This window comes from Gopherus flavomarginatus, chromosome 7 (assembly GCF_025201925.1).
Source record: "Gopherus flavomarginatus isolate rGopFla2 chromosome 7, rGopFla2.mat.asm, whole genome shotgun sequence".
Classification (NCBI taxonomy): Eukaryota; Metazoa; Chordata; order Testudines; family Testudinidae; genus Gopherus; species Gopherus flavomarginatus.
Window position 1 is genome coordinate 105931990 of NC_066623.1, and position 26063 is coordinate 105958052.

General features: G+C 38.8%; 1 protein-coding gene across 6 annotated transcripts in view; it reads left to right on the forward strand.

Annotated features, from left to right (window-relative positions):
- TUT4 (terminal uridylyl transferase 4) overlaps positions 1-26063 on the forward strand; it is a 71415-nt gene that overhangs the window by 27776 nt on the left and 17576 nt on the right. For all 6 annotated transcript variants that reach the window (XM_050963609.1, XM_050963608.1, XM_050963606.1 and 3 more), the window contains exons 7-19: positions 388-439; positions 3893-3962; positions 6607-6733; positions 9676-9795; positions 10222-10440; positions 10572-10746; positions 13459-14210; positions 17378-17528; positions 19746-19832; positions 21967-22070; positions 22240-22297; positions 22395-22498; positions 23136-23225. In XM_050963609.1, the coding sequence (XP_050819566.1) occupies positions 388-439; positions 3893-3962; positions 6607-6733; positions 9676-9795; positions 10222-10440; positions 10572-10746; positions 13459-14210; positions 17378-17528; positions 19746-19832; positions 21967-22070; positions 22240-22297; positions 22395-22498; positions 23136-23225 (2109 nt within the window). The remainder of the gene's footprint in view (positions 1-387; positions 440-3892; positions 3963-6606; positions 6734-9675; positions 9796-10221; positions 10441-10571; positions 10747-13458; positions 14211-17377; positions 17529-19745; positions 19833-21966; positions 22071-22239; positions 22298-22394; positions 22499-23135; positions 23226-26063) is intronic.

Consider the following 26063-nt stretch of genomic DNA (forward strand, 5'->3'; position numbering starts at 1 on the left):
TGGCGCAGAATTCCCCCAGGAGTAAAGAGCCAACACTTAAAGCTGAACATACACCATATCAGAGGATTCAGATTTCAAAAATATTCAAATTATTTTTTAATGTGTAGATGGAGTGGATGGGTTTACCAGAAGAATTAATAGAATGTAACTTGAAAGAGAAAGATGTCTGAATTATTTATTAGCACCCATTTTCATGGAGTAGAAGAACATATTTAACATTTTTCATAAATATCAGTAGATGAGTACAATGAATTGTAGGAAAATTGACGATAAACATTACGTATTTAAATTGTACAACTTAAATGGTGTTAAACTAATTATAAAATTCAGTAATTCAATTTCTGAATAAAATAACCTGTCCTAATTTTGTTTGGTCCTCATTTTCAGATGAGTCACCCGGATGTTCTGATACAGGTGCTTGACATTTTAAAAAACTCTGGTGAGTTAACTTCTTTATCTGTAATTAATGCTTTCTTACTTAACTGCTTTTTGTACTAACATTGCTGGGAAAAATAGAACAAAGCGCACACAGAATATTTTAATTACAAAAAGGATAGAGATTTTATGTTTTACTGTAGCCTTTTTCAGTCAGTGTAATGCTAGTGAATGGTGCTAGACTGATACTGACTGCTTTCTGGAAACCACAAGGGAAGAGGTAATTCTTAGTTTAGTTCTATGTGGAGCACAGGATCTGGTCCAAGAAGTGAATATAGCTGAACTGATCAGTAATAGTGACTATAATGTATTTAAATGTAACATCTTTGTGGAGGGAAAATACCAAAGAAGCCCTAGACAATAGCTTTTAACTTTAAAAAGGAAATTACAAGAAAAATTACAAGGGTGAAATGCCAGCAAGGCACATGGAAACTTTTAAAAAACACCATAAGAGAGGCTCAAATTAAATGGATACCCCAAATAAAATAATAAGAGGACCAAAAAATGCCACCATGGCTAAACAGAGTAAAAGAGGCAGTTAGAGGAAAAAAGGCATGCTTTAAAAATTGTAAGTCAAGTCACACTGAGGAGAATAGAAAGGAGCATAAACTCTGGCAAGTCAAGTATTGAAGTATAATTAGGTAGGCCAAAAATAAATTGAAGAACAACTCCTACCCTGCTCTCCTCCTTATACATTTGCTGGGGTCCTTCTCACAAGAGCCTGTTATAAAGAGAAATGGCCTCATTGCTTTGTTTGGGAGGCATAGAAGAGATACTACGCCCAATATTTCCTTATCCCAAAGAAGAAAGGTGATTTTTGTCCTATCCTAGGCCTGCAGAGACTGAATGTGTATATACACCACCTCAGATTCAGGATGGTAATGCTTGTCTACATCTCTCGAGACTGATGAGTGTTTCTTGACGTCCAGGATATGTACTTCCACATAGCCCTCCGTCCATCTTATAGGGAGTACCTAAGATTCATGGTGGGCCCCACTCATTACTAGTATGAGGTACTGCCATTTGGACTCCATGGAACCAAGGGTCTTTATGAAGTGCCTAGTGATAGTTGCGGCACAACTCAGCAGGAAGGGCATTCCTATCTACTCTTACCTGGACAATTGGCTGAAGCAGTGCAGATCCCAGAAGATGGCAGCAAGCCTGGAACTGACATTGTGCTCTCTCAGTTGGGCCTCTTAGTAAACTCCCCAAAAAATCATCTTACCATATTGCAGGTGATAGAGTGCAAAAAAGCCATAATTGGCTCTAGGTTTCAGTGCAGTCACTAGTGTTTGGGATAGAACCAAACCTGTCTGTGATGGGTCAGACATGTCTGGGGTGCTAGGCCATATATCAGTATGGATGTATGTGATGGCACTTGGTAGACTTCATCTCTGGCCATTCCAACTCTGGCTCACACCAATCTGTTCCCTGGCAAAACACCAGATGTATGAGAAGATCATGATTCCATCTCACGTCATCACAGAACTCAGATGGTGGAAGGAACCCACAAATGTGTGCAGTGGGTTCCCTCCCCTACAAGGACTCTAATCATAGATGTGTCAGGAACAGGCTTGGGGAGCCCACCCAGACCATCTAAAGATGCAAGGGACTTGGTCCCTGGAAAATACAGTGCTTCACATCAATGTTCTGGAGCTCAGAGCCATCACACTAACCTGTCTGCCCTTCCTACCTGTTTCCCAAAACTCCACAGTGCAGATCGTGATGGACAACATGTCAACAAAGCACTATATAAACAAGTAAGGTGGTGCACACTTCTTCCTCCTAGTTCTAGAAACTAAGAAGCTCTGGAGCTGGTGCCACCGTCACGGGATAACCCCAATGGTTCTCCATCTCCTAGGAGTCAACAACAACCTGGCAGTCAGTCTGTTACCACACATGAGTGTACATTGAGGAAGTCCTCCATAAAGCCGATATTCTTGCATTGGGGGAACCATCTGATAAGCCTGTTTGCCCCCAGTGTCAATGCAAAGAGCCAGAACTTTTGTTCCAAAGGGGTTGTGAACCTGGGGTAGTTACTGGATGTCTTCTTTCTGCAAGGATCTCATGGCATTATATGTGCATTTTCACCAATTTTCCCTCATCCCCAGGGTAACTTCCAAAATCAAGAGACAATGCCATGATTAGTCTAAGATTCTGCACTAGCAAGTTTTGGCTGACAGAACTAATACACATGTCCATTCAGCCACTGATCTAGCTCCCAGACTACCCAAAAGTGATCTCAGAGCACCACAGCCAGATAAACCACCCAGACCCGAAGTCACTGCAACTGACAGTGTGGCTGTTTGCTGGCTGAGTACCATGGAGGGAGACTGTCCCCTCCAAGTCCAGGAAGTCCTAATAGAGAGCAGGAAAACAGAAACCAGGAATATGTGTTCTTCCAAATGGAAGATGTTCTCAATATGGCAGCTCAGGAGGTTCTGGACCTGATCCAGGCCTTAATACCAAAGACCCTCAACTATCTATCACACTTAAAACAGACTAGCTTTTTGTTCAGTTCTGTTAAGGGCCATCTTACAGCAATTTCTGCTTACCATACCATTTGCCTCTAAAGTTATGCCTCCCCCAGCCCCAACCTGATGGTATCAAAGTTCCTCAAAGGGCTATTCCATACTTAACTCACTGGTCAGAGAGTTAGCCAAGTTAGATACACCTAGACATATTAGACTAATTTCAATAGAGCTTAAGCAGCCTGTGCTGCCTGTTTGAAGTATGTCCAATTTCCAGAATTTGTAGGGCAGCTATGTGGAGCTCAGTCTACACATTTCCAAGACACTGTTCTTTGGTAGAGGTTCCAACATTAGATGCTCATTTTCACAGGCCTGTTCTGCAATTATTGTTAAAGGAAGACTTCTCTGATCCACTTCCAAGCAAACCAGGTAATTGCCTGTTTGTCACCAAGAGTGGAATCCATGTGGACCATCACTCAAAGAAGAAAGAACGATTACTTACCTTACAGTAATTGTGGTTCTTAACGATGTATTGTCCATTTGGATTTCATACTCCAACCTCCTTTCCCGCTACTATAGAGTCCTACTCCTTCGGGGTTCTGTATTGGCAATGGAACTGAAGGATGTGTAGGCTTCCTTAGCCCTTTATGCCATTGAGTGAGGGGATGGGAGGATATTGAAGGTGGAGATGCATCCCCAGTGGACATTGCTGGGCACAAAAGAATATGATGCTGGAGGAGCATGTGCACCAAGAATGTAGTCCATGTGAACAATACATTTCGAAGAACCATAGTTACTGTAACCTTTCCTCCTTACTGAATGTCCTGTAGTTGTGGTGAGAATCCAAAGTGATCAGAAGATATTTAGACATATGGCACCTGCAACTTAAATGTACTTAATTTGAATCTAGCAGCTAAAAGAAACAATTAGGGAGAGCTATGTAAGACTTCTATATCTAACATTTTTTTCTTCTCTTCCTTGTTTAGCTTTTTACTCAGATGTGGAGTCAGATTTCCATGCCAAAGTTCCTGTTGTCTTTTGCAAAGATGTTAAAAGGTTTGTTTAAAAGTTCAAAAGGATTCTTAACAATATATCAATGTTTATTCTGCTTATTCATACCTCCTGGCAGCTGGTTGCTTGCACTCCCAGCAATAAATGTCAATGTAATATTCATGCTAACAGTGGAAAGCCCAGAAAGAGAGGTTGTCTTCATCCTCTCACTTGGATTAGCCCAGTTGGGAGAGTCTCGTCATGTTCCTTCTGGATGGAGTTAAATAAGGAAAAGGGAAAGTCATTCCCAGGGGATACTTAAAATTTATACCAACCATTTAATCGAAGGATCTCAAAGCTATTCACAAATTTAAGCCTCACTATCCACATGAGAGGCTGAAAAGGGGAGATGTGCAGATAACTTCATCAACCAATGAAATGCAGCCACATGAATGAAATTTAGCAGCTGTTTAATGGTGTACAGCACCACTGTATGACAGTTTAGGATAGGAGGTATTTGGTTGAAACCAGGAGAGCCGAGCCCCTGGCTACTCTTTGGGGCAGGAACTATTGCTTCCTATGTGTATGGATGTTGCTCGCACATTATAGGGACCAACAGAATGTTAATAATAATAATTTAGGGAGGCAGAATGAAGTTTCTTGAGAGAAGATTTAGCTGGTACATCCCAGCTGTTACATTAAAAAGTAAACACATAGCATAGATCTTAAATGAGTGGATTGGCTCTGGTTTTTGTATTTAATCTGAAAAAGTCAAGGCCCTTTTACCTTTCTGGTGTAAAAAAAAAAAGAAAAGAAAAGAAAAAGCATAGTAACTCCCCACTTAAAGTCGTCCCAGTTGACGTTGTTCTGGTGTTACATTGCTGATTAATTAGGGAACATGCTCGTTTAAAGTTGTGCAATGCTCCCTTCTAATGTCATTTGGCAGCTACCTGCTTTGTCCACTTTTTGCAGGAAGAGCAGCCCGTAGCAGCTAGCTGGTGGGGGCTTGTAACCAGGGTGGACTGGCAGCCCCCCTGTCAGCTCCCGCTCCCCTAAATTCCCTGTGCTGTAGCCACCCAGCAGGCTATCTATTGCAGGCATTTCAGCTGACCCTCCCTCCACTGCGATGTGCTGCTCCTGCCCTCTGCCTTGGAGCTGCTCCCAGAGACTCCTGCTTACTGTGCAGGGGGGAAGAAGAGGGGGCTAATGTCAGAGTGTACCCCTCCCCTCTGCTCCTGCACCCTGCTTACCCCTTCTCCATATAGAGCAGGAAGGGGACACAGACAGAGAGAGACCGAGAGAGCATGGGACAGCAGCTGCTGTCTCAACTTCTTGATCCACTTAAAAAGACAGTGCACTTAAGATTGGGTCAGCTTACTTAAAGGTGCAGTGTGCATCTCTCTGTCTCTCCCACACAAGGTGTGTGTCTGTCTCTGTGTGCTATGCTGTCTCCCCTCCCTCCTGTTCGTGCTGCCTTGTGTGAGAGATGACATTAACAACGTGTTAACCCTCTTCCACCTTCTAACTTCACCACCTCAACCAAGCTTCACAATCATCAAAGCTGTGAACAGTATTAAATTGTTTGTTTAAAACGTATACTGTGTGTATATCTATATAGTATCAGAGGGGTAGCTGTGTTAGTCTGGATCTGTAAAAGCAGCAAAGCTCATGCTCCAATACGTCTGTTAGTCTATAAGGTGCCACAGGACTCTTTGTTGCTTTTATATCTATATAATATATAGTTTTTTGTCTGGTAAAAAAAATTTCCCTGGAACCTAATCCCCCCTATTTACATTAATTCTTATGGGGAAATTGGATTCGCTTAACATCGTTTTGCTTAAAGTCGCATTTTTCAGGAACATAACTACAACGTTAAGCAAGGAGTCACTATAATATCTGAGAGAGAAGATGAATCAAGATAATACAAAGAGAAACCAAAAAAGTGCACTTCAAAGATGATAAGGCTCTAGTTTACTGCATACATCTCTACCTCGATATAACGCTGTCCTCGGGAGCCAAAAAATCTTACCACGTTATAGGTGAAACTGCGTTATATCGAACTTGATTTGATCGACTAGAGTGCGCAGCCCCGCCCCCCCCGGAGCACTACTTTACCACATTATATCCGAATTTGTGTTATATCGGGTCGTGTTATATCGAGGTAGAGGTGTATTTTATATTTAAAATACTAGCTTCTCCAAGTTTTCTTTGGTTTGACACTCCTCCCGCTCCTACAGATTCATTTCCTCCACAATGGTAATGAATATTAACCCATCTCAGTCAAATGTCCACCCTGTACCCAATATTATTTAATGTCAAGTGAACGATGGGGAAGGAAATAGGAAGAGGGGATAAGATACTAGTCTCCATTTTGCATATGTGGAAACACACACTGGAAGTTTAAGTGACTTGCATAAGGTTACACAGTTAATCAGGCAGAGCTGAGCACAGGAAAAAAATTATCAATGACATTTTTCATTGTTATAGCTGGAAGGGATTTTTTTGAGTTCCAAATCCAATTCCTGCAGTAATGAAAATCGAACTCAGTTTGATAGGTATCATGTTGTTTACTAAAATGGTCACTTTCATTCATGAGAGGTGTTCTGCTATTTGCTTTCAATATGCTGGGGGTGGCAATCTGTCAAACTTTACTTACTTGGAGTTAAAATTATGAACTTAAACTGGTTTCTTATTTCTCTCTTAATGACAGTGGTTTAACTTGTAAAGTGAGTGCTAGAAATGATGTGGCCTGTCTTACAACTGACTTGCTGGCTGCACTTGGCAAACTGGAACCTGTCCTTGCTCCCTTGGTGCTGGCTTTCCGCTACTGGGCTAGAGTAAGTTAATACAAAGAAAGACCGCTTAAACATGTCTGTTCTCCCCTTGAGGATTGCACATAAAGTATAATACAGCAACGAATGTGTTATGGGAATAAACTTCCTGTGACAGACACCAGCATGTAATTTATAATATAGTAGTGTCAAAGTTTCTTATGAAATTTTTCTTTTTCCACTAAATCAAAATGTATTATAGTCAAATGTAGTATCCATCTCTCCTGTAAACCATGTCCTCAAATGCTTCAGCATTTATATCCCACAGTTACAGAAAAAAATATTTGGATAGGGAGAGAGGAATGAAGAGATATGGGAAGGGTGAAAAATATTTTCTTCTGAGACTTAAGGCAGAACCTTATTGGAGGCTGAGATGGAGAGCTGACAGGCAGAGCTGCAGAGAAGGAGGCACTCATTGATCAACAGGGACAAGATTATGTTGAAGGAAAAGAGGGAGCAGATAGGTGCAAGATGAGTAGAGGGAATGGAAAGACAAAGTCCATGAAGTAGGCTACAGTAAGCTTAAGGAGGGTAGTTTTCAACTGGATTCTGAGATACAAGAAGTAACACACACTTAGCTGTATATAATTGGGTTATAAACCTTTGAGAGTTTTAGTGAACTGACTCTGGAGTGATTTGTTAATATCAGAACTTGGAAGTAGATTGCAACTCCATGTGCATAGTTTTGTGCATGGTTACAGTAGATGTTTGGTTTTTTTCTAACCCAATGACTCTGAATTCTCTTTTTTGTTCTGTATTGTGAGTTGAAGTGTATGCAGTGGCATGTAATGCTGAACATGTCCACTTTGTGTTTAGAGGCAAGTATATGCTGCCTTTTTTACATCTGTGGAGAGATGTTTTATATTAAATCACTTGCAGTCTCCCAGTGGTGCAACTAAGTTTAAGGAACTTGTGTTGCTAAAATTCCTAGCTAGATTCCTGAAAAGGTCTGACTTGTAAAAGTCATCAAATCTTCCCAGACTCTGAGTTGCAGTACACTAGTGACTCATGAAGAGTTTTCCAGTGGAACTTGTCCAAAGATCTACCGGGTAAGATTTTGTGCTGTGCCAGTATTGAACTCTCACAGCCCAGAGGGAGGGGAGAGCTAAGGTACCCTTAAGCCACTTTTGTACTCCCTGGGCTACTCTGGGGCTGGATGGGGCCGGTCAAAGTTATGGATGCCATCCAAGGCTGCCCTATTGGCTGCGGTACTGTCCAGAATCTCTGCACTGCTGCAGCCATACTCCCATCCCCACCCTTGTCCTGCCCCCTACTCCAGGACTTGCAAGGAGGTTGTTGAATGGCTGTTGTCCACAGTGCCTGTGCAAGGGAATTCTCCCCTACTCAGAACTGGGGCTTATAGGGCCCTGTACAAGGCATGAGTTCTCCCCTGCTTGCAAAGACACATTGCCACACCCACAATTTCCTTTTAGCAGTTTTATTATCCAAACTTATTTTATTATCCAAACTGTTTCTCAGCTCACCCTTCACATCTTGGGCTCTCCTTGCCCCACATCCCAGGGGACTATGGTAGTCCTGCTGCTTTTGTTTCCCGCCTCTCTCTCAGTCGGTTCTATTATCACAGCCAGTCCTCCTGTAATGGAGCAACCTCTAATCATTTATAGCCTAGGTGCAGCCCCTACCACCTCAATGTGCTCAACTAGGAGCACTTGCTGTGACACAGGGGAGCTGGACCTATTTCAGCCACAGGGGCCAGCCTCCATCTGACATGCCCTCTTACAGTGCTCTGGCCCTTTTATCTGATGTAAAGGGGCCAGAGAGGGGGTGAGGATCTCACTCTTCACTTATGTTACACACACTTCTAAAATTGCCTCTATATCGTTGGCCCGATTCTGGCCTCCATAACATTATGAAGCAGACCAACTAGCAAACATTAGACGTCTTATCACCCACAGTACAGTTTCAACAGATGCAGGGCTTTGCAGATCCTCATTCTAGGACTGGGAACTCCTTCCCAGCATTCATCCCAAGAGAGTAAGCATCATTTGCCAAACCCACCGCTCATCAAAATCAAGTCAGTTTTAAATAATGAGCTCACGTCAGGCTGCCAGCAAAACAATTGTACACATTTTTGCCTCCATCTCCCACTGGGTCAACTAGAGATACCATTGCTGAGTATAAGAATTGAGCTGTAACAGCCCTATTAAGTATACTTCAGATGTCAAATCCTTTTATAATTCAGGTTTGGGTTCACTACTAAACGATACTTGACTTTAAATGACTTGACTTTATTGAAAAGTGCATTCCATTATATAGTATTATTAATATTATTGATATTTTTGTGAAGAGGGTTTCCTAAATCGATTAGTGCCATACAATACACAAAGACATTACATTACAAACTAGAAAAGAGAACTGTTTGAAGTCTGACTAAAAATAGAGAAAAACCTCTTGAGCTCACTTGGAAAAGCATTCTACCAGCATAGAGCCAGATATGAAGAAGCCTTCTATACCTGGTGATTGCACAATAGCAGGTTTTCTAACCAAAACCATAAATCCGTGGCAGAAGCGTAAATGTGAGCCACAACTGCATAGTTATGATAGAATCAATGAGTGTAATAATAAATAATAATAATAATAAAATTGAACTTTACAAATGATTACAGATTACATTTTATCCTCTGGCCAATGTGTATCTACTGTAACTTTCTGAATAACGCTGTAACATGGGAGTTTCAAGGTGTGGAAAAAAGTAGGTGAGGTGCTGTGTTCTGAATGGATTGTGAGTGAGAAGTAGATAACATAGAAGACATCTGTATAAAAGTTTATCATTTCCTTAGATTTTGAGATGAAAGACTTTCTAGTCAGCTTCAGCATATACTCTATATTCCTTTTGAACTTTTTTAATGGCTCATTCATATAATGTATTATATAATGAAAATGCTAAAATATTATCAGAAAACTACAGCTGTTTTATCTTTTTGTAGTTGTGCCATATTGACTGCCAGGCAGAAGGTGGGATTCCCTCATATTCTTTTGCCTTAATGGTGATATTTTTTCTTCAACAAAGAAAACCACCCATTTTACCATCCTATTTAGGCACTTGGGTAAGTTTTTTTTATGACAATATAATAATCCTACTCTTGCAATATTTTTAACAGGCAGTGCTACATAGGTATTTTACAGATCATAAGATGTGTCATACTAGATTGAATAGTTTAAATAAAGCACCTGGCACATTTTTCTTTGTGTGGTTGACTTGTGCCTGTTGCTTCTGAGGAAAGTGAAAGATTCTCATAATATACCTGGACTATTGTGCAATTCTGTGCTTTGGGTCAGGGGGAAGGAATTTATTTTTTAACTCAGTTGACACACTGAGATGTGATTACCCTTTTCTTACCATGCATAACTAACATTAGCAGTGTTGGTGAAATTATCTTTTTGGGGCCCTGAAATTGCCATTTCTATGTTTTGGTCCAAGTATGGTATGTGACATACAATCTTGTTCTCAGAAATCCTTTAATTGTATTTAGATTGAAGGCTTCGATTTAAAGAGGGCAGATGACTACACACTGAGAGGTATAGAAGAGGAGAAGTTTTTAAGATGGGAATACAAGCCAACGAATAATGGAGCGGGGAAAAATTCAAGTGGTGTAGAAGACAAAGCTAAAACTGAACAGCAAAAAGGTGGTAAGAAGTCAACAAGCTCAGAAACGGACAACCAAAGTAATGCGAAGGAGAAACATGGCAGAGTGAGTCATTGTTTTATCTGAATGGAGAGCACATCTGCCGTCTGATCATTAAACTTTTTATTTAAAAAAAAACTTAGAAAAAAACTGGAATTTTCATTTCTTCTGCTACTAAACATTCATGTTCGTTTCAGTCTCCCTTAGCATTTGAAAAACCCCACCAAATATCCCTGGGGCAACTGTGGTTAGAACTGTTGAAGTTTTACACACTGGAATTTGCTTTGGAGGAATATGTCATCAGCGTACGGGTACAAGAACTCTTAACCAGAGAGAACAAAAACTGGCCTAAAAGGCGAATAGCCATTGAAGGTACGGTAATGTTCTTTCTCCCAGGTCTACAGACATTATGCTTTCTTCTTTGGATTTTACTTACCTAACATTTATTTCTAGTACTTGGACAAGAAATTGCATTAGATGCAAATGGAGAGGAAAGTAGAAGTTTAGCTGGCAAATATACATAAGTTAATCAGGCTACTTGAGGACATGTCATCTACCCAGCACTGCAGTATGAGTACAGTGATGCTTGAAATACGGAGTACCATTTCCCCCCAGCCTTTTCTCCTTCTGTTCCATCTCTGTAATACTGTTCCTTCTCTCCTTGAACCATCTCCATCTATTTCATACTCTGTACTTTTCTCCACCCATTCTTCCTTCCCATTTGTTCTGGGGGTGTGCGAACATTACCTGTGCAAGATCCCATACCATTGGGTCTTCTAGTTGTCTCTGATCATCAGTTTATTTCCTCTGCTTCTGACATATGGACAGAGCAGAGAGGAGAGCATTGATCAGAGCGAATAGAACCAGCTCAGTGGAGTAAAAGCTCCCTTCGGCCATATTCCCACACTGGGAAGCTGACTGTCCGCATAGTTGGATGATGAGTATGTCCTGGAAAATATATTTAAAAACTAGATGTCTGACCATAGGTAATACATTTGAGAGCTTTGAGGCAGAGTATATTTGATGCTGATACATAATGTGGTATGTGATGATGAGAGAAAGAAGAATTCCCTTTCTTTGCCTAAATTTTATCCATTTCCATTTGGAAAACATTAATATTTTATTTAATTATTTATTATTTTTTAAAAAATTAAATAGTATTTGTTACGAAAGATCAGAAAGTAATGTACCGGGACTCTGGATTGCCAGTGGTGATAGAAAAGTGAGGAAGTGGAAAAAGGTTAGGAAAGAGGATACAGTTTTTATAGGAGATTGAGATGGTGAGACATCCAGGAGGAGTTGTAGGAGAAATGGCTAGATATGAGAGACTGGACTAAAGGAGTGGAGGTTGAAAGTAGGAGGTAGATTGGTTAGTTATCAGCTTAGAAATGATAGTGCCTGAGGTCTCATAAAGCACATAGAGGGAAAAGGAATGGGCCAAGTAGACAATCTTACAGAATGCCAACAGAAAAGAGGAAAATAAGGAGTCAGCAAAGAGATCCTGGGGAGGAATTGGTGCGGTGTGAGAACAGGAAGAGAACACTGTCAGGGAATGTAGAGAGAACAGTAATGAAATGTGTCAAAGGGAGGAGACAAAGTGAAATAGGGTTTGAAAAATGTCCTATCACATTGCTAGAAGGACGTTTGTTAATGACCTTGGTGAAGGAGCAGCAAAGAGTCCTGTGGCACCTTATAGACTAACGGACGTATTGGGGCATGAGCTTTTGTGGGTGAATACCCACTTCGTCAGATGCATGTAAGTGGGTATTCACCCATGAAAGCTCATGCTCCAATACGACTGTTAGTCTATAAGGTGCCAAAGGACTCTGCTGCTTTTACAGATCCAGACTGACACGGCTACCCATCTGATACTTGGTGAAGGAGGTTTTGGTAAGATGGATATCTGTATTGGACATGATCAAAGAAACGTTAAGGAGGGGAACTTAAGTCTGTGGGAATAGACTTTGAGTTTTGGAGATGAGAATCCAACCTAGTTATCATCCTGGAAACTGAAGTCCCTAAGGGTATGTATGTCTGCACTGCAAAGAAAAATTTGCAGTACTGCGTCTCAAAGCTCGGGCTCCAACCAGAGCTGGAACATCTACATTGCTATCTTTAGCCCATCAATGTGAGCCGTGTAAGTCCAAGGAACTGACCTGGCTTTGAGACTTGGTACAGCATGTGTTTTTTTGCAGTGTAGAGATATCCAGAGATGAGAGTAAGGGACCTAATAGAGAGAGAGAGTATCTGAACCATGAGGGAAAAAAAGAAAATGTGTCAAGATAATGATCAAATAGTGGTTATTCTAAGAGGGAGGGATTATATCCTTTTAACAATGTTTTCAGCTAAATTCCATGTGATGAATTTTTAGTACAGGAGTTGATGTAAGGGGAAGAAGCAACCCACCTTGATATTTAAGATCTGAGGTGGAATTGTCAGTAATTGCAGTTATGAAGGTCCTCTTTGGACTTGTAAATCGCAAAATTTAATCTGGAAGTTACAAGAGAGACTCAATATGAAACTCTGTGAGATCATTTTACATAATCAGTTTCCTGACTGTTGCTTCACTTTTAAATAAATTATTTATCAAATTAAATCAATGAAAAAAATCAAAGAAGGAGAAAATATTTGGCAGGATTACCCGAAGATTGATTGTAATGTCTGGATATTTATTTTACTTTCAAGTTTAGGAATCAGCCATAATATGGGATTTTTTGAAGAAAGCAGAAATGGTACACAATTTTTTATTAATTAAATCAGACATTATAGTAAATATATGGTGATTATACAGAAAAATCTGAAGACTCTCTTGGGATCCAGATCCTTAAATGGTACTTAAGAATAATATATGTCTATGAGCTATTTATTCCATTATATCCTTCAGCCTTGTGATGAAAACAGTCTGGTACCAAGATGAAATGAAGAAGAGGATGTATCACGTAATAAATATAATTCTGGACTATATTATAGGGTTCTGTAATTTGAAATACAAAATACTAATAATGTATGTATTTGAAATACATTATAATGCAAGTATTACTTGATGTATAGTAGTAAATTACTACTTGAATTGTCTTTTTCTAGATCCTTTTGCACTAAAGAGGAATGTTGCACGAAGCCTAAATAGCCAGATGGTGTTTGAGTACATCCTGGAGCGATTCAGGACAGCGTATAAATATTTTGCATGTCCACAAACTAAAGATGGGATTAGATCCAAATCAGATACCAAGAAAAAAGAAAAGGAAAAAATTAGCAGCAAGAAATCTGCAAAATCTGGAGAAACTGTAGCCAACTGTTGCCTTCCACAGGGAGAAAACTTTTTAGAGAAACAGAATGCAGGAAATGGATGTAGTATACAAGAATATGAACTTGAATGTAATGAAATAGAATTTACATCCAAGAAATGTATTTCTGAGAACACAGACAGTTTGTTAGTAAATAGGACAGATGCATTGGATTCCAATTATGATGAAGACAGAGAGGAAACAATATCTCTTATTTCTAAAGAATGCTGTGAATTAAAGCAAAAATCACTCAAAGAGGAAGATGATCTAGAGCTTTCAGAAATTTGTCTAACTAAGGACAAGCTAAGCCACCATTGTAATTGCAGTGAACGTTGGTTCCATGACCCAAATTCTGTTAATGAATTTGTTGATGTTGAAAGTGGACAGAGTTCAGTAATGGAGTGTTCACAGAAGAATAAGTGCACTAGCACATCAGCTACCTCGCACAACTGCAAAGCAATGGTAGATGTTTGTAACCTTAAAGATGAAGATAAACTCTCTGGAGAAGAAATGCATTATGTGTTTGATAAATTTATTTTGACTTCTGGAAAGGTAAGATGCATTTTAAAGATGTGTAAATGGTGGGGTTATTTCACTCCAACATCAATAAAACATACACTTGGATGCAAGGTGTCTCCTTTCACTACCTGTTAGAACTGTATTCCTGCTTCCAAACTGTTAGACTGCCAAGTGGGAGAATTGTTTAGTTGTTATTCCGCTCTCCTGAATTACTTCTCTCCCTGTTTCAAATACTTGCTCCCTCAGCATAGGTGAATGTATTGTTACAGGGCTGAAATAAATTAACATGTCAGGGTATCACCGTGGTTTGAGAGGAGTTACAACATAGCTTTACCAGCACCATTACCCATTTTCCTATGGTACAAAGAGATGTATAATTATCTTGGTTATATAATGTCATGTTCCTCACTGTCAGATTAGAGATGTATAGGCTATTTTCTAACTTTCATTACTTTTCCGTAGTTGGGAAGTGCAGTGCAGTTGCTTGCCATAGAAGAGAAAGGAAGAACTGGATAGCCCATCTTTTTTGGGCCCTGATATTTTTTTTGTTTTGTTTTTTAATTTTTGTTCATTTGTAAGAAGGCAAATTATTATGTTGAATGAAACTTACTTATAGCAGTTTTATATCATTTTCCCATTTCCAAAATATTGTACAAACATGACCTAATTTGACCCTAACTAAATGCAAGTTATTTATTAATGTATAGCTATCACCCTGGCTTTCCTTACATTCTCCTTCTCTAGGTAAAAACAACTGATACATTTCAGTGTGGAAAACTCCAGATTTTCAGTTTTTAAAAAAGTAACTCAGAGAAAAGACTTGCCAGTGCAGTGATAAGAAGTATGCAGGCATCTTCCTGAATATTAGATGTTTTAGAGTAAATTGACATCACTCAGTTTTCACCCAGCCAAAAGTGTTGAGAGTCAAAAAGGCCTTATCAAAAAATAATCAGTGACTCCAGCTTGATTACATCTCCTTTCTTTTGACTGCCACTGAAGGAATTAAATGGGAGTTCAGGGTATGTGCTGCTTTAATTCTGGCAGACTTTATAGGAGTACTGCAATTTCTACAGTGTCTTTATTAATATAGTTAGTAAATTGAACAATTGTTTCTAGTCACCATGGTTTCAATATTTTAGAATGAGTGACTCTTATACTTACTTTTTATTCATTATTTGGAAGAGGAAAACAAGCTTTCCTGCTTTTTAACTTCATTGCTTTCTTAACTTTAAATGAACTACTCATTGAACTGAATTGGTTGAATAAACTGAAATGAGGAAAATATTCTCTTTGTACCTGTAGAAGAGGCTATTGCTATCAAAAACTAGTGTAGCATTTCAGCAAACTCTGGTTCCAGGTGCTTAACCAGTAACTTCCATGCGTTTGCTGTTTTGACTTTTTTACAACTTGGTAGGAAGCATACCGGTGTTTAATTTATATTATTGTAATCAATTGTAATAAGTTTAGGCCTTAACATAGGTTGTTCATTCCAAATTTAATTTTAAATAGGTTTTTTTCCTAAAAAATAAACCTGTATTTAATGTAAATAAAAAATCTGATTTAAATTTTTAAAAATTCATTTTATTTAAATTAAATAAAAATATATTTACATTTTGTTTTAAACATTGATTTTTATCCACTTCCATCTTTTTATGACACTTTGACACTAAGACTGTTCTCCAGACTATCTCAGAATGTCGGATAACGCATTAGAGATGATAATATAGCATGTTATGAAAGTAGAGTTCCTAAGGGCCTAGAACTGTTGTGAATGATAGTTGTGCAATATAAATATATATTTCCTCATTTTGATTATTAAAATATTTTGATTCGTTTCAGACTTTTTTTGTAAAAGTCCAATTTATGAAAGGGACACTGTTAATAAACACATTTCTGCCCAAAAATCTTGTCGATTCTCCTTGACTTTTAGAATCAGGAGAGAATTATAGGGCAGAAGGTTTTTTTCCCCCTAAGCTCTGTTGGATAGGGGGTTAGGTGGAATTGATGGAGCTGTAGTAATTGGTAGAGGAGTTATTCTCTTTTATGCGTTTAAATATTGTCAAGGATGCCAGGATCTCTGGATGAGAACTTCCCCCCCCTTCGTAAATCAAAATAGGTAACCCTAGGGTTAGTGTACCTGTAACTGAAAGAGATTAGCAAAGATAAATGTATTTGTTTTTTCAGTTTGTTTGCTGAACTTCGTGTAGTCAGTTCTGTTTTCCAGCATAGTCAGTCAATCACTTAGGGCTTATCTTCACTACTGGGGAGAGCCATGCTGCTGCAATCGATGCAGTAGGTGTCGATTTAGCGGGTCTAGTGAAGACCCGCTAAATTGACGGCAGAGCGCTCTCGGTTGACTCTGGTACTCCAGCTCCCTGAGAAGAGTAAGGTAAGTCGACCGGAGAGCTTTTCCTGTTGACGCAGTGAAGACTCTGCGGTAAGTCTGTTTAAACTACGTCAACTCCAGCTATGTTATTCATGTAGCTGGAGTAGCGTAACTTAGGTCAATTTACCCCAGTAGTGTACAAGCCGTGTGTTGACCATGTTGTTTGTGTGGGTCTTTCACATAGTAATAGGAAAGAGAAAAACACTGTAAAAAGTAGCGTGATAGTGAACACAAAAACTGCTAAAGGAGGTCTCAGAGACAAATGTAGTATCTGAAACTTTCAACTCTTCTTTGTAAAAAATTGATTAGAAATTGAATCAAATGTTTTTCTTTATTTATTAACGTCACATTTTAAACCTATATAGCCGATCCCGTAGTCCTTACACAGGCAAACCTCCCATTGATGTCAGTGGGAACATTACCTAAGGAAGTACTACGTTACTGGGCTTGTAACATTACATTTTTATCATTCTTAACAGATCAGCCAGTGGGTCACTATCTAGGAGGTTTATTGTTTTATACTTGGTGGCAAGTACAATTTTGGAGTGGGAAGGCTAGTTCCCTTCCTCCTCATGCAAAGCTCTTGATTTCAGTAAGAGAGTGATTCCTTCTTCTTCTGACCTCCCATTTCCCTTTATCCTTTGGCAGAATTCCTGAGCTCTGTAGTGCACTGCAGGGGCTAAAGGTGATTTGTCAAGGGGTGCTCTTTTATTGTTCTGTAGATAAACACTGTTATTGCTCACCATAGTCCTATGGAAATAGTATGCATTTATTGAAATATTTTAAAATTTGTTTATTTTATTTCTTCTAATAGCCTCCAACTATAGTATGCAGCATCTGCAAACGTGATGGCCATTCCAAAAATGACTGCCCAGAGGATTTTAAGAAAATTGATCTAAAACCACTACCACCAATGACAAACAGATTTCGGGAAATACTTGATATAGTATGTAAGAGATGCTTTGGTAAGTACAGTATTACTGTTGGACTAGTGTAGGACTTTTCACTTCACAGACTGTAATTTGTAATTTCTAAAAATTAAAGCCAAAGAGCTGAATTCTGTTCCCTTTAATGTGGTGCTTACTTCATTGACTTCAGTGGGAGGAAGTTACAACAATGTAGCTGAAACAGAATTTGGCCCATATTGTTTTGTCATATAGTTTAAAGTCAGTAGAGTTATGCTGGCAAAGAATTTGGCCCCAAAATGAGTGTAAGCAAGAACTTTCATCTTTAGTTATGATTGGCTGCCTGTTCTCTCCAAAACCAATGTGCATAAAGTGCTCCTGACAGAATTCTGCACACCTGTCAGAGCGCGGAATTCAGATGGTCTACATACTTCTGTAAAATGAAAAAGAAATATGCAAGTGGACACGCACCTCTTCCCTGGTAGCCCAGGCAATGCATCTGTTCCAGCATGCCTGAAGCAGCCTCAGAGAGGCAAATCACTGCGGGGGGAAGCTGGCTGGACATGTGTGTCTGTGTGGGAGACATGGATCACTGTCATGGAGTGGGGCTAGCCAACAAACGAGAGAGACTATGTCCCTATCGCTTGCTACTGCGACTCAACAGGCATAGAGGTGGGTTAGGTCTTTTTATTATGAACAAGAAAGGCTCTGTACCTGAAACAGAAATGTAGCAGCCTGCCTGCTAGTTAATTGATGTCATTCTCTGAGGCAGAAATGTAGCAGGCTGCCTGCCTAGTAACATGTCTATAATTTCTTGAGAATCGAAAAAAACACTTAATTAAATATTAGTATCATATTACTGAAAATTGTTTTTAAATTAAAGAAAATAGCTTTTGTAAATTCTCCAACCCCCCCACACATATTTTGTCAAAGTTGCTGCTGATGGTTAATTGATCTCATTACCTGAGGCAGAAATGTGGCAGCCTGCCTCTATAGTAACATTGTTAATGTTCCTATTGTTAGTTAACGGTTCCCATTCTCAGTCAGTTCCCCCAGGAGCATAAAACATGTAAAAGTTTTAAGGCCCCTACATTGCCAGAGTGCTGTAAAGCCTTATAAATGACAGTGACGGAATCAGCTAGGAAAATCTGTGTGCTTTCTCACTCTTTTCCTGTGCCAAAGTGGCACAGTGGGGTTAGATTACAGCTCAGGATTTATTTTACCTACCCATTTAAAAAAAAAAAAAAGACTTTGAGGGCAAATAAAACATTTACCAAGAAGTCAGTAAAATGTCAGGACAATCAGAACCAAGCACTTCCCAAAGTACCTAGCCAGGTCCAGGACAATGATTAGCAAAACTGTATGTCTTTCATGTGTGAAAGTCTAAGCAATTTAAAATGACATTCTGCCTTTTTGTTTTATTGCTGTTTGATGTTCTGTAATGTAATTTAAATGAAAATCCAGGATTATAACTGGAATTCAGGGTATTAGTTACCAAGTGTTTGTAACTTAACTTTCATGTGTTTAGGAAATGCTGAATCGTTATTGGGACTTTTTTCTGTATTGTAGTTTACATAACTTACCAAAACAATTGAACCTGGTGTGATCTATATGGCATTATTTTGACAAATAACATTTGCACAATTTTTCACATTTCAAAATTTTGGGGGGCAGAATTTTTAATATTTTGATGCAGAATCCCTCCAGGAGTAATAGAGATTTGGTGTGGTTGCAGTGTGGCCCCAGGCGTGGTCTACACTACCAAGTTACATTGGTATAACTATGTCGCTCAGGGATGTAGAAAATCCGCACCCCTAAGTGATGCAGTTATACTGACCTAACCGCTGGTGTAGACAGCGCTGTGTCAACAGGAGGGCTTCTCCTGTCGATGTAGCTACTGCCTCTTGGGGAGTCAGAGTACCTACGCTAATGGGAGAGCTTTTCCATCAGCGTAGGTAGCATCTTCACTAAGCACAGCGGTACAGTTGCACTGGTCCAGCTGCAGCACTGTTAGTATAGACATGCCCTCATTATTAGCCGGATTCTACAGCTCTTACTCAGGCAAAGCACTTATTGGCTCCCAAGAGTTTTGCCTGATTAATGACAACAGGATCAAGTCCCAAAATAAAATGCAATCAGTGCTAACTACCATAGAAAATATCATACTTAAAAAAATCGATATTGAAAGAGAATAAATATTTAATTCATAAAGTCAGATGTTTAGGGCCAAAAATATAGTGAAATGTTAAATCAGACTCTAACTTTTTTTTTTCTCAGATGAATTATCACCTCCTTTCTCTGAGCAACAAAACAGAGAACAAATTCTGGCAAGTTTGGAAAGATTTATTAGAAAAGAATACAACGGTATGTAATAATAGGTAACCACTTATCATTTGTTGTTAAAATTTCTCCCTTCATTCCAGTTGTCCAGCCCATTAATATAGAATTGTCTTTCTTTGTTCCTTTGTCTGCTTTAAAATGGTGGCATCTTCCTTTTGAGTGTGTACATAAAGGTTCCTGTAGACATATAAACTCAATCCCTAACCCTACTCTGGCCCTTTTGTGCTGCCCCAGTGGTGCTGGCAACTGGTGCATCTCCACATCATGGGGGAAAGCCTGCGTGATGTAGGTTGACATAACCAAACTCTTGCTGACCCCAAGCACAGGAAGCATGCCATGGGAGGGAAAGAGTGTTATTGGGCTATAGCCAACTACATATAGTTTAGAGTAGCATTGTGGCCCATGTACTTATATGGACCCTATCAATATAGTATTTGAGTGCCTCTGAAATCCTAATGAATTTATTTATATATATATATATATATATATATATATATATATAGTGGAAACCTAGGCACAGGAAAACTAAGTGACTTGTCTAAGGTCACACACAAAGTCTGTAGCACAATCAGGAATTGAACCAGGTCGCTTGAGTTCCAGTCTATTGGCTTATCCAGAAGACCATTCTTTCTTCCAGAATCAGCCCCAAGATCAGGTAGCTGTAAATGTTTATTTTGCAGCTCCACCCTTCAGCTGTGCCCTATGCTTATTGGTGACAGCTGAGGATTGAGGGCACTATCTTTCTGTCACAGAAACTTAAGACTGAAGGTTTCTGATTCCATCAAAGGTTTGAAAGCAGCCATAAGCTGATAGATATCGTTTCTTATCATTGATTTCAAAATGAACAAATCACAGGGATCTAAAAGAGGTCTTTCAGAAAGAAATCCTTCTCAATTGTATTACCATGCTAATTAATATGTGAGTGAAAATAAATTTCAAACAAAACTGGAAATAAATACCCCAAAGTGGAAATAAAAAGTTTCATTCAGAAACTACATTGACTTCATTATTTGTATCTTGTACCATAGACTATGGTTAATGGGCACAGAGAAACATCCCAATCAACCAAACTTTCCTAGTAACAGAAAATGGAATTTTCATGTTGTTCTTGGAATTATCATAATTTATACAGGGTTATTACCTGTATTTATTACCACAACACCAATTTAACCTTACATTCCTTTATTACATCCAAAGCCCAAATAATATGTATACAGTTGCTCTAAACATGTCCAAAGAGTATCAAACCATTTATAAGCTGTTTGATCAAGGTACTTCCAAATGGGCTAAACCCAGGGATGCTTAAACCTATATTGTCAGCTCCAACTTGGTCAGGCAGGTAGTAGCAATGAACTCCTGAGTTAACCATTTTATACCCATTAATAAACAAACGATGTCATTGCCAATTATCGGACCTTAGCTAAAGCCAGATGAAGCAGTTTGTTACATAGCCAATTATTTACTGTGCTTGGTTCCCAGTTAACCTTATTTTATTTCTTTTACTGCAGCCCAATCTTAAATAAGATAACACTGATATTTCAAATGGTCACTGCCAGTTTAACACAATAACTTTTCTCATGATCTCATTCTTTTTGGTCACATGCTTTGAGCCTAATGCTCATGCTAATATCCCAACTCAATTTAAAACCATAGTTCACCTTGCTTTAATGTGAACCTATATCCCTACAATTGCAAAACCTTGAAGTATAAATGAACCAAAAAATCACAAAGAATCAAGTACGAATAGCTGTACCTTAGTATCTGTGTTATTAATGTGTATTATTACTAGTTTTTTTTGCATGTATTTATATACTTTTCAAAACAGTTAAAACTGTATTGTACTGTAAAAAAGCAATTAATGCATGTAGAAATTTGTATGTAATAATTAGTTACTGAGTCCCTAACATGGCAGGCACATCAAAAAATTGCATTTTAATTCCTCATCAGTTGCACATAGAAATTAAAATAATGTACCAACTACTTCTGTTGTCTGACATGAAATGTCAGAGGTGTCCATAGAAATTGATTTAAAAGACTATTAAATATATTATGCAAAATTAGGTCCAGCCTCTTATCTCAAATAAGCAATTTCCTATAGTAAGCAGTACCAATAGATATTACAAAAAAAGTGACACTTTTTGTCTATTCTTTTGGTTAGATAAAGCCAGACTGTGCTTATTTGGCTCTTCAAAAAATGGATTTGGATTCCGGGACAGTGATCTAGATATCTGCATGACCTTGGAAGGCCATGAAAATGCAGAGGTGGGAGTTCAATATTTGAAAATTTATGTTGCAATTACATTGTATACTCTTAAAATGAAGAAAGATTTATGATCCTTCATTCACTTACTCCGTGAAATATAATATTTGTTCAGTTTGTGGGGCAAGGATCCATAGTTCATTGCTCAGATTTTCCTATTTATTTTTCTAGAAACTAAATTGTAAGGAAATAATTGAAGGTTTGGCAAAAATTCTTAAAAAGCATCCAGGTATGTATTTTAAATGTACTCTCCATGATATTTACTATTACATGTATCTGCTTATATGTTTTAATATTTATGGAAATATTTTATCCTGCCTCCTCAGGTTTAAAAAACATCTTGCCTATAACAACAGCCAAAGTGCCTATAGTAAAATTTGAACACAGACGGAGTGGCTTAGAGGGAGACATCAGCTTATACAATACGCTAGTAAGTGTCTCTTTCTATAAAAGCTAATGCATACTTTGCAGGATTGTTTGGAAAGTTTGCCTACAGATGGACGTCTAAAAGATGGAGATAGCATTAAAGTTACTAGGGAATAATTCCAAATCAAAAATAAAAATACCATGTCCAATTTTTTTACATATTTTAATTCAAATATCCCCAAATCCTCAGCCCAGGGAGTTGGTTAGCTTTGTGGCACAGTGGTGGAGGGGCCTTCCTTTTTTGAGCTGCAGACTCACTGTGGCCTTTCAGCTTAATGGAGCCTTTTTGTCCTTCAATTTCTGGCTCTCTTCTTACACCGTGGAAACAAACAGCTTCTCCTGCTATGGGCCCCCTCCAGACCAGCAAAGGAGGGGCCATGATTTGCTCCAGATTCACTCAGTTTTTGAGTGATTCCATCTTTGAACAAGCTGGTGTGTTCAGGTGCTAATTTTTACAAATAAACTGGTCTGAAGTCAGCCTTTAATTGTGTTCTTGTAACCACACTGAAATGTTGCATAGGTGTCACTGAGCACAGAATTTGCCTCCCTGTATATTTTGGCTCTCTACCTCCCCATGTCTGAACTGCAAGCTATACCATATTAAACTATAAACTATTGTCTAATAATTGTCTGTTTTCCAGGCACAGCATAACACAAGAATGCTGGCTACATATGCAGCTATTGATCCTAGAGTGCAATATTTGGGATATACAATGAAAGTTTTTGCTAAGGTAATATAAAGATACAGTACAACATGACTTTATCATTATTTATTATTTGTATAGCACTGTGCTCTGTGTCATTGTCCCAAAGAGCTTACATGATGCTGATACCAGCTAGAAAGGAGACAAGCAGAATCTTGTTAATCTGAGAATTAAGATGCTACCTCCTGAGTATCTGTGTATGGGCTTATTCAAGCCTTAGGGCTTGTCTATACATGTGCACTAGAAGGGTGTGAGTTTTAAAGTGCACTAAGTGGCCTGTGTAGACCCTTCTGGCACAAACTAAATCTTCCCTACTATTCTTTAGAAATCACACCCCTCTAGAGCGCATTGCTGTTCCATGTAGACAAGCTCTTAGAACCAAATTTTGCCCTCAGGTATGTATGGTGAGTTCCCATTGAAGCCAGTGAAGTTGCAAACATATTCCAGAGCAGAAATTGGCCTTAATGCCCTCTGTTGGCTGTTGAAATGTTTGTGTTTGATGGAAAGCTGATATTCTGAAAAAGTAGGTTTTAATTTCTTGAACTCAAGCCAGCTACACCAACAAAAAAGCTTAACAATATAATTGGGAATCCGAATGCATTGTGCATCCAGATGGTAATTTTTCTAGCTAAAAAAAATATTTCTTTCCCCTGTAATCTTGCAGAAAAGCATAATAGAAATTGTTTTTTTGTGCAGGGAGATCTTGGAGATAAATGGTATGTGGCTCTGTAAATGACTTGGCATGCAGCTTCCTTGTTTGTTGACTGAAACACTATCTCTTTATTTGCTCTACATTATTTAATTGACTACATGAATGGATTTTCATGAAAAGACTAGCAGAATTTGTTTTATTATTGCTTTAGAGCTGTACCATAATACAAGCTGTTAATGTACCGCTGTCCCTTGAGATAACTGAAATATACTTCTGACTTTGATCCAGAATGGGACAGTCATTTGTCCATTGTATTATTACTTATGCTGATAATTAATTTTCAAGTTGGGATTAAACTCTATATTTACATTCTTTGGAAGAGCACAACGGGAGCTGAGAGAGGGATAGTGTCTAAGCCCAGGACTGGAAGCCAGGAATTCCTGACTTTTTCTGGCTCGTACACTTCTCCTGTGGCCTGCAAATCACTTAAATCCTTTTGTCTCAGTTTCCTTGTCTGTCAAAATTGGGATAGTGGAAGGTTTGATGTGTTATTAATAACAATGAATTAGAATTAATATTTACTAGAGCTGTCAAGTGATTAAAAGTGATTTGCAATTAATAGCAGTTTTAATTGCACTGTTAAACAATAATAGAATACCATTTATTTAAATATTTTGGATGTTTTTTATACACCTCTACCCCGATATGACGCGGCCTAATACAACGTAAATTCGGATATGATGCAGTAAAGCAGTGCTCCGGGGGGCGGGGCTGCGCACTCCAGCAGATCAAAGCAAGTTTGATACAACGCAGTTTCACCTATAACGTGGTAAGATTTTTTTGGCTCCCGAGGACAGCGTTATATCGGGGTACAGGTGTATTTACAACACAGAATACAAAGTGTACAGTGCTCATTTTATATTATTTTTTATTACATATATTTGCACTGTAAAAAAGATAAAAGAAATGTATTTCAATTCACCTCATAAAAGTAGTGTAGTGCAATCTCTTTATCATGAAAGTTGAATTTACATATTTAGAATTTTTTTTTACATAACTCCCTTTAGCTGAGTGAGCCCTCGTATGCAAGGGAGGGTGGATTTTACCTCAGGTATTTGGCGTGCGGCAAGGGAGGAGAGGCTGGTGCAGGAAGGCTGAGCTTGCCAGGCCTCTGTTCTCTATGGCAATGTTTCTCAAACTCTTTGTGACGAAAAAAAATTTTTTTCCCTCCCTCCCTCCCCCCCCCCACACCTTCAACCCTGCTCAGGGTGGGGGCTTAAACACCCCTCAGGGTGGGCGACACCGGTCTTTGGCCCCTCTCGGGATGCGGGGCTCTGGCCCCCGCTGCCCCTGGAGCAGTGGCTTCAGGCCCCCATCCCCACTGCCCCCGGAGCTGTGGCTTCTGCCACCCCTGGAGCTGCAGCTTCAGTCCTCTCTCACTTCCCGCTGCCCCTGGAGCTGCAACTTCAGCCTCATGCTGTCCCCAGAGCTTGGACCTGGGGCTTCAGCTCCCCACTGCGGATGCTTCCTCCCCGCCCAGAGGTATGCGTTTTAATTAATTTTGTTTTCAGTTAATCGCAGGTGTTAACTGCAATTAATTGTCAGCCCTAATAAGGGCTTTCCAGTTATAATCCTGGATTCTCATTTAAATTACATTACCTAATTCGGTTCTGTTAAAATTGTGTGTATATATTTTGGGTAAAGTGAACTGCCAATAAGACTTATTTATATGATAGACATGGGAACAGAGTTTAAAAGCACATTTGTATGTTAACATGTGAGCACAGGGGTCAGTAAGTAGCACAAAATACTGCTGTCATTTTTCCAGACCAGGTTAATAAATGTTTTCCATTTTGATAATAGTTACAGTTAATATATAGATAAAAAAGATTTTTTTATAGTAATGCAAGAATTTATATTTAAAAATATTTTAAAGGGAATTTGCCAGATTAAAAATGGTATATTTCAGAAAATCTTATGTCCATATCTATGTTACTAATAAAACCATAATAAATAGTATATTTTTCAGTTTTAATAAGGCAACTCACCATTTATGCGTGATGTTTGTATTTCATAGAGCCCCGGCACTGAAAGTAGGCTAGTTAGTTTCACATTTAGGGGGTATTATGCACTAGCGTAATGTAACAATTAAGAAAGGTGCAAATACCACAGGAAAATAATTAACTTCACATAAAAATCATTAAAATAAAAAT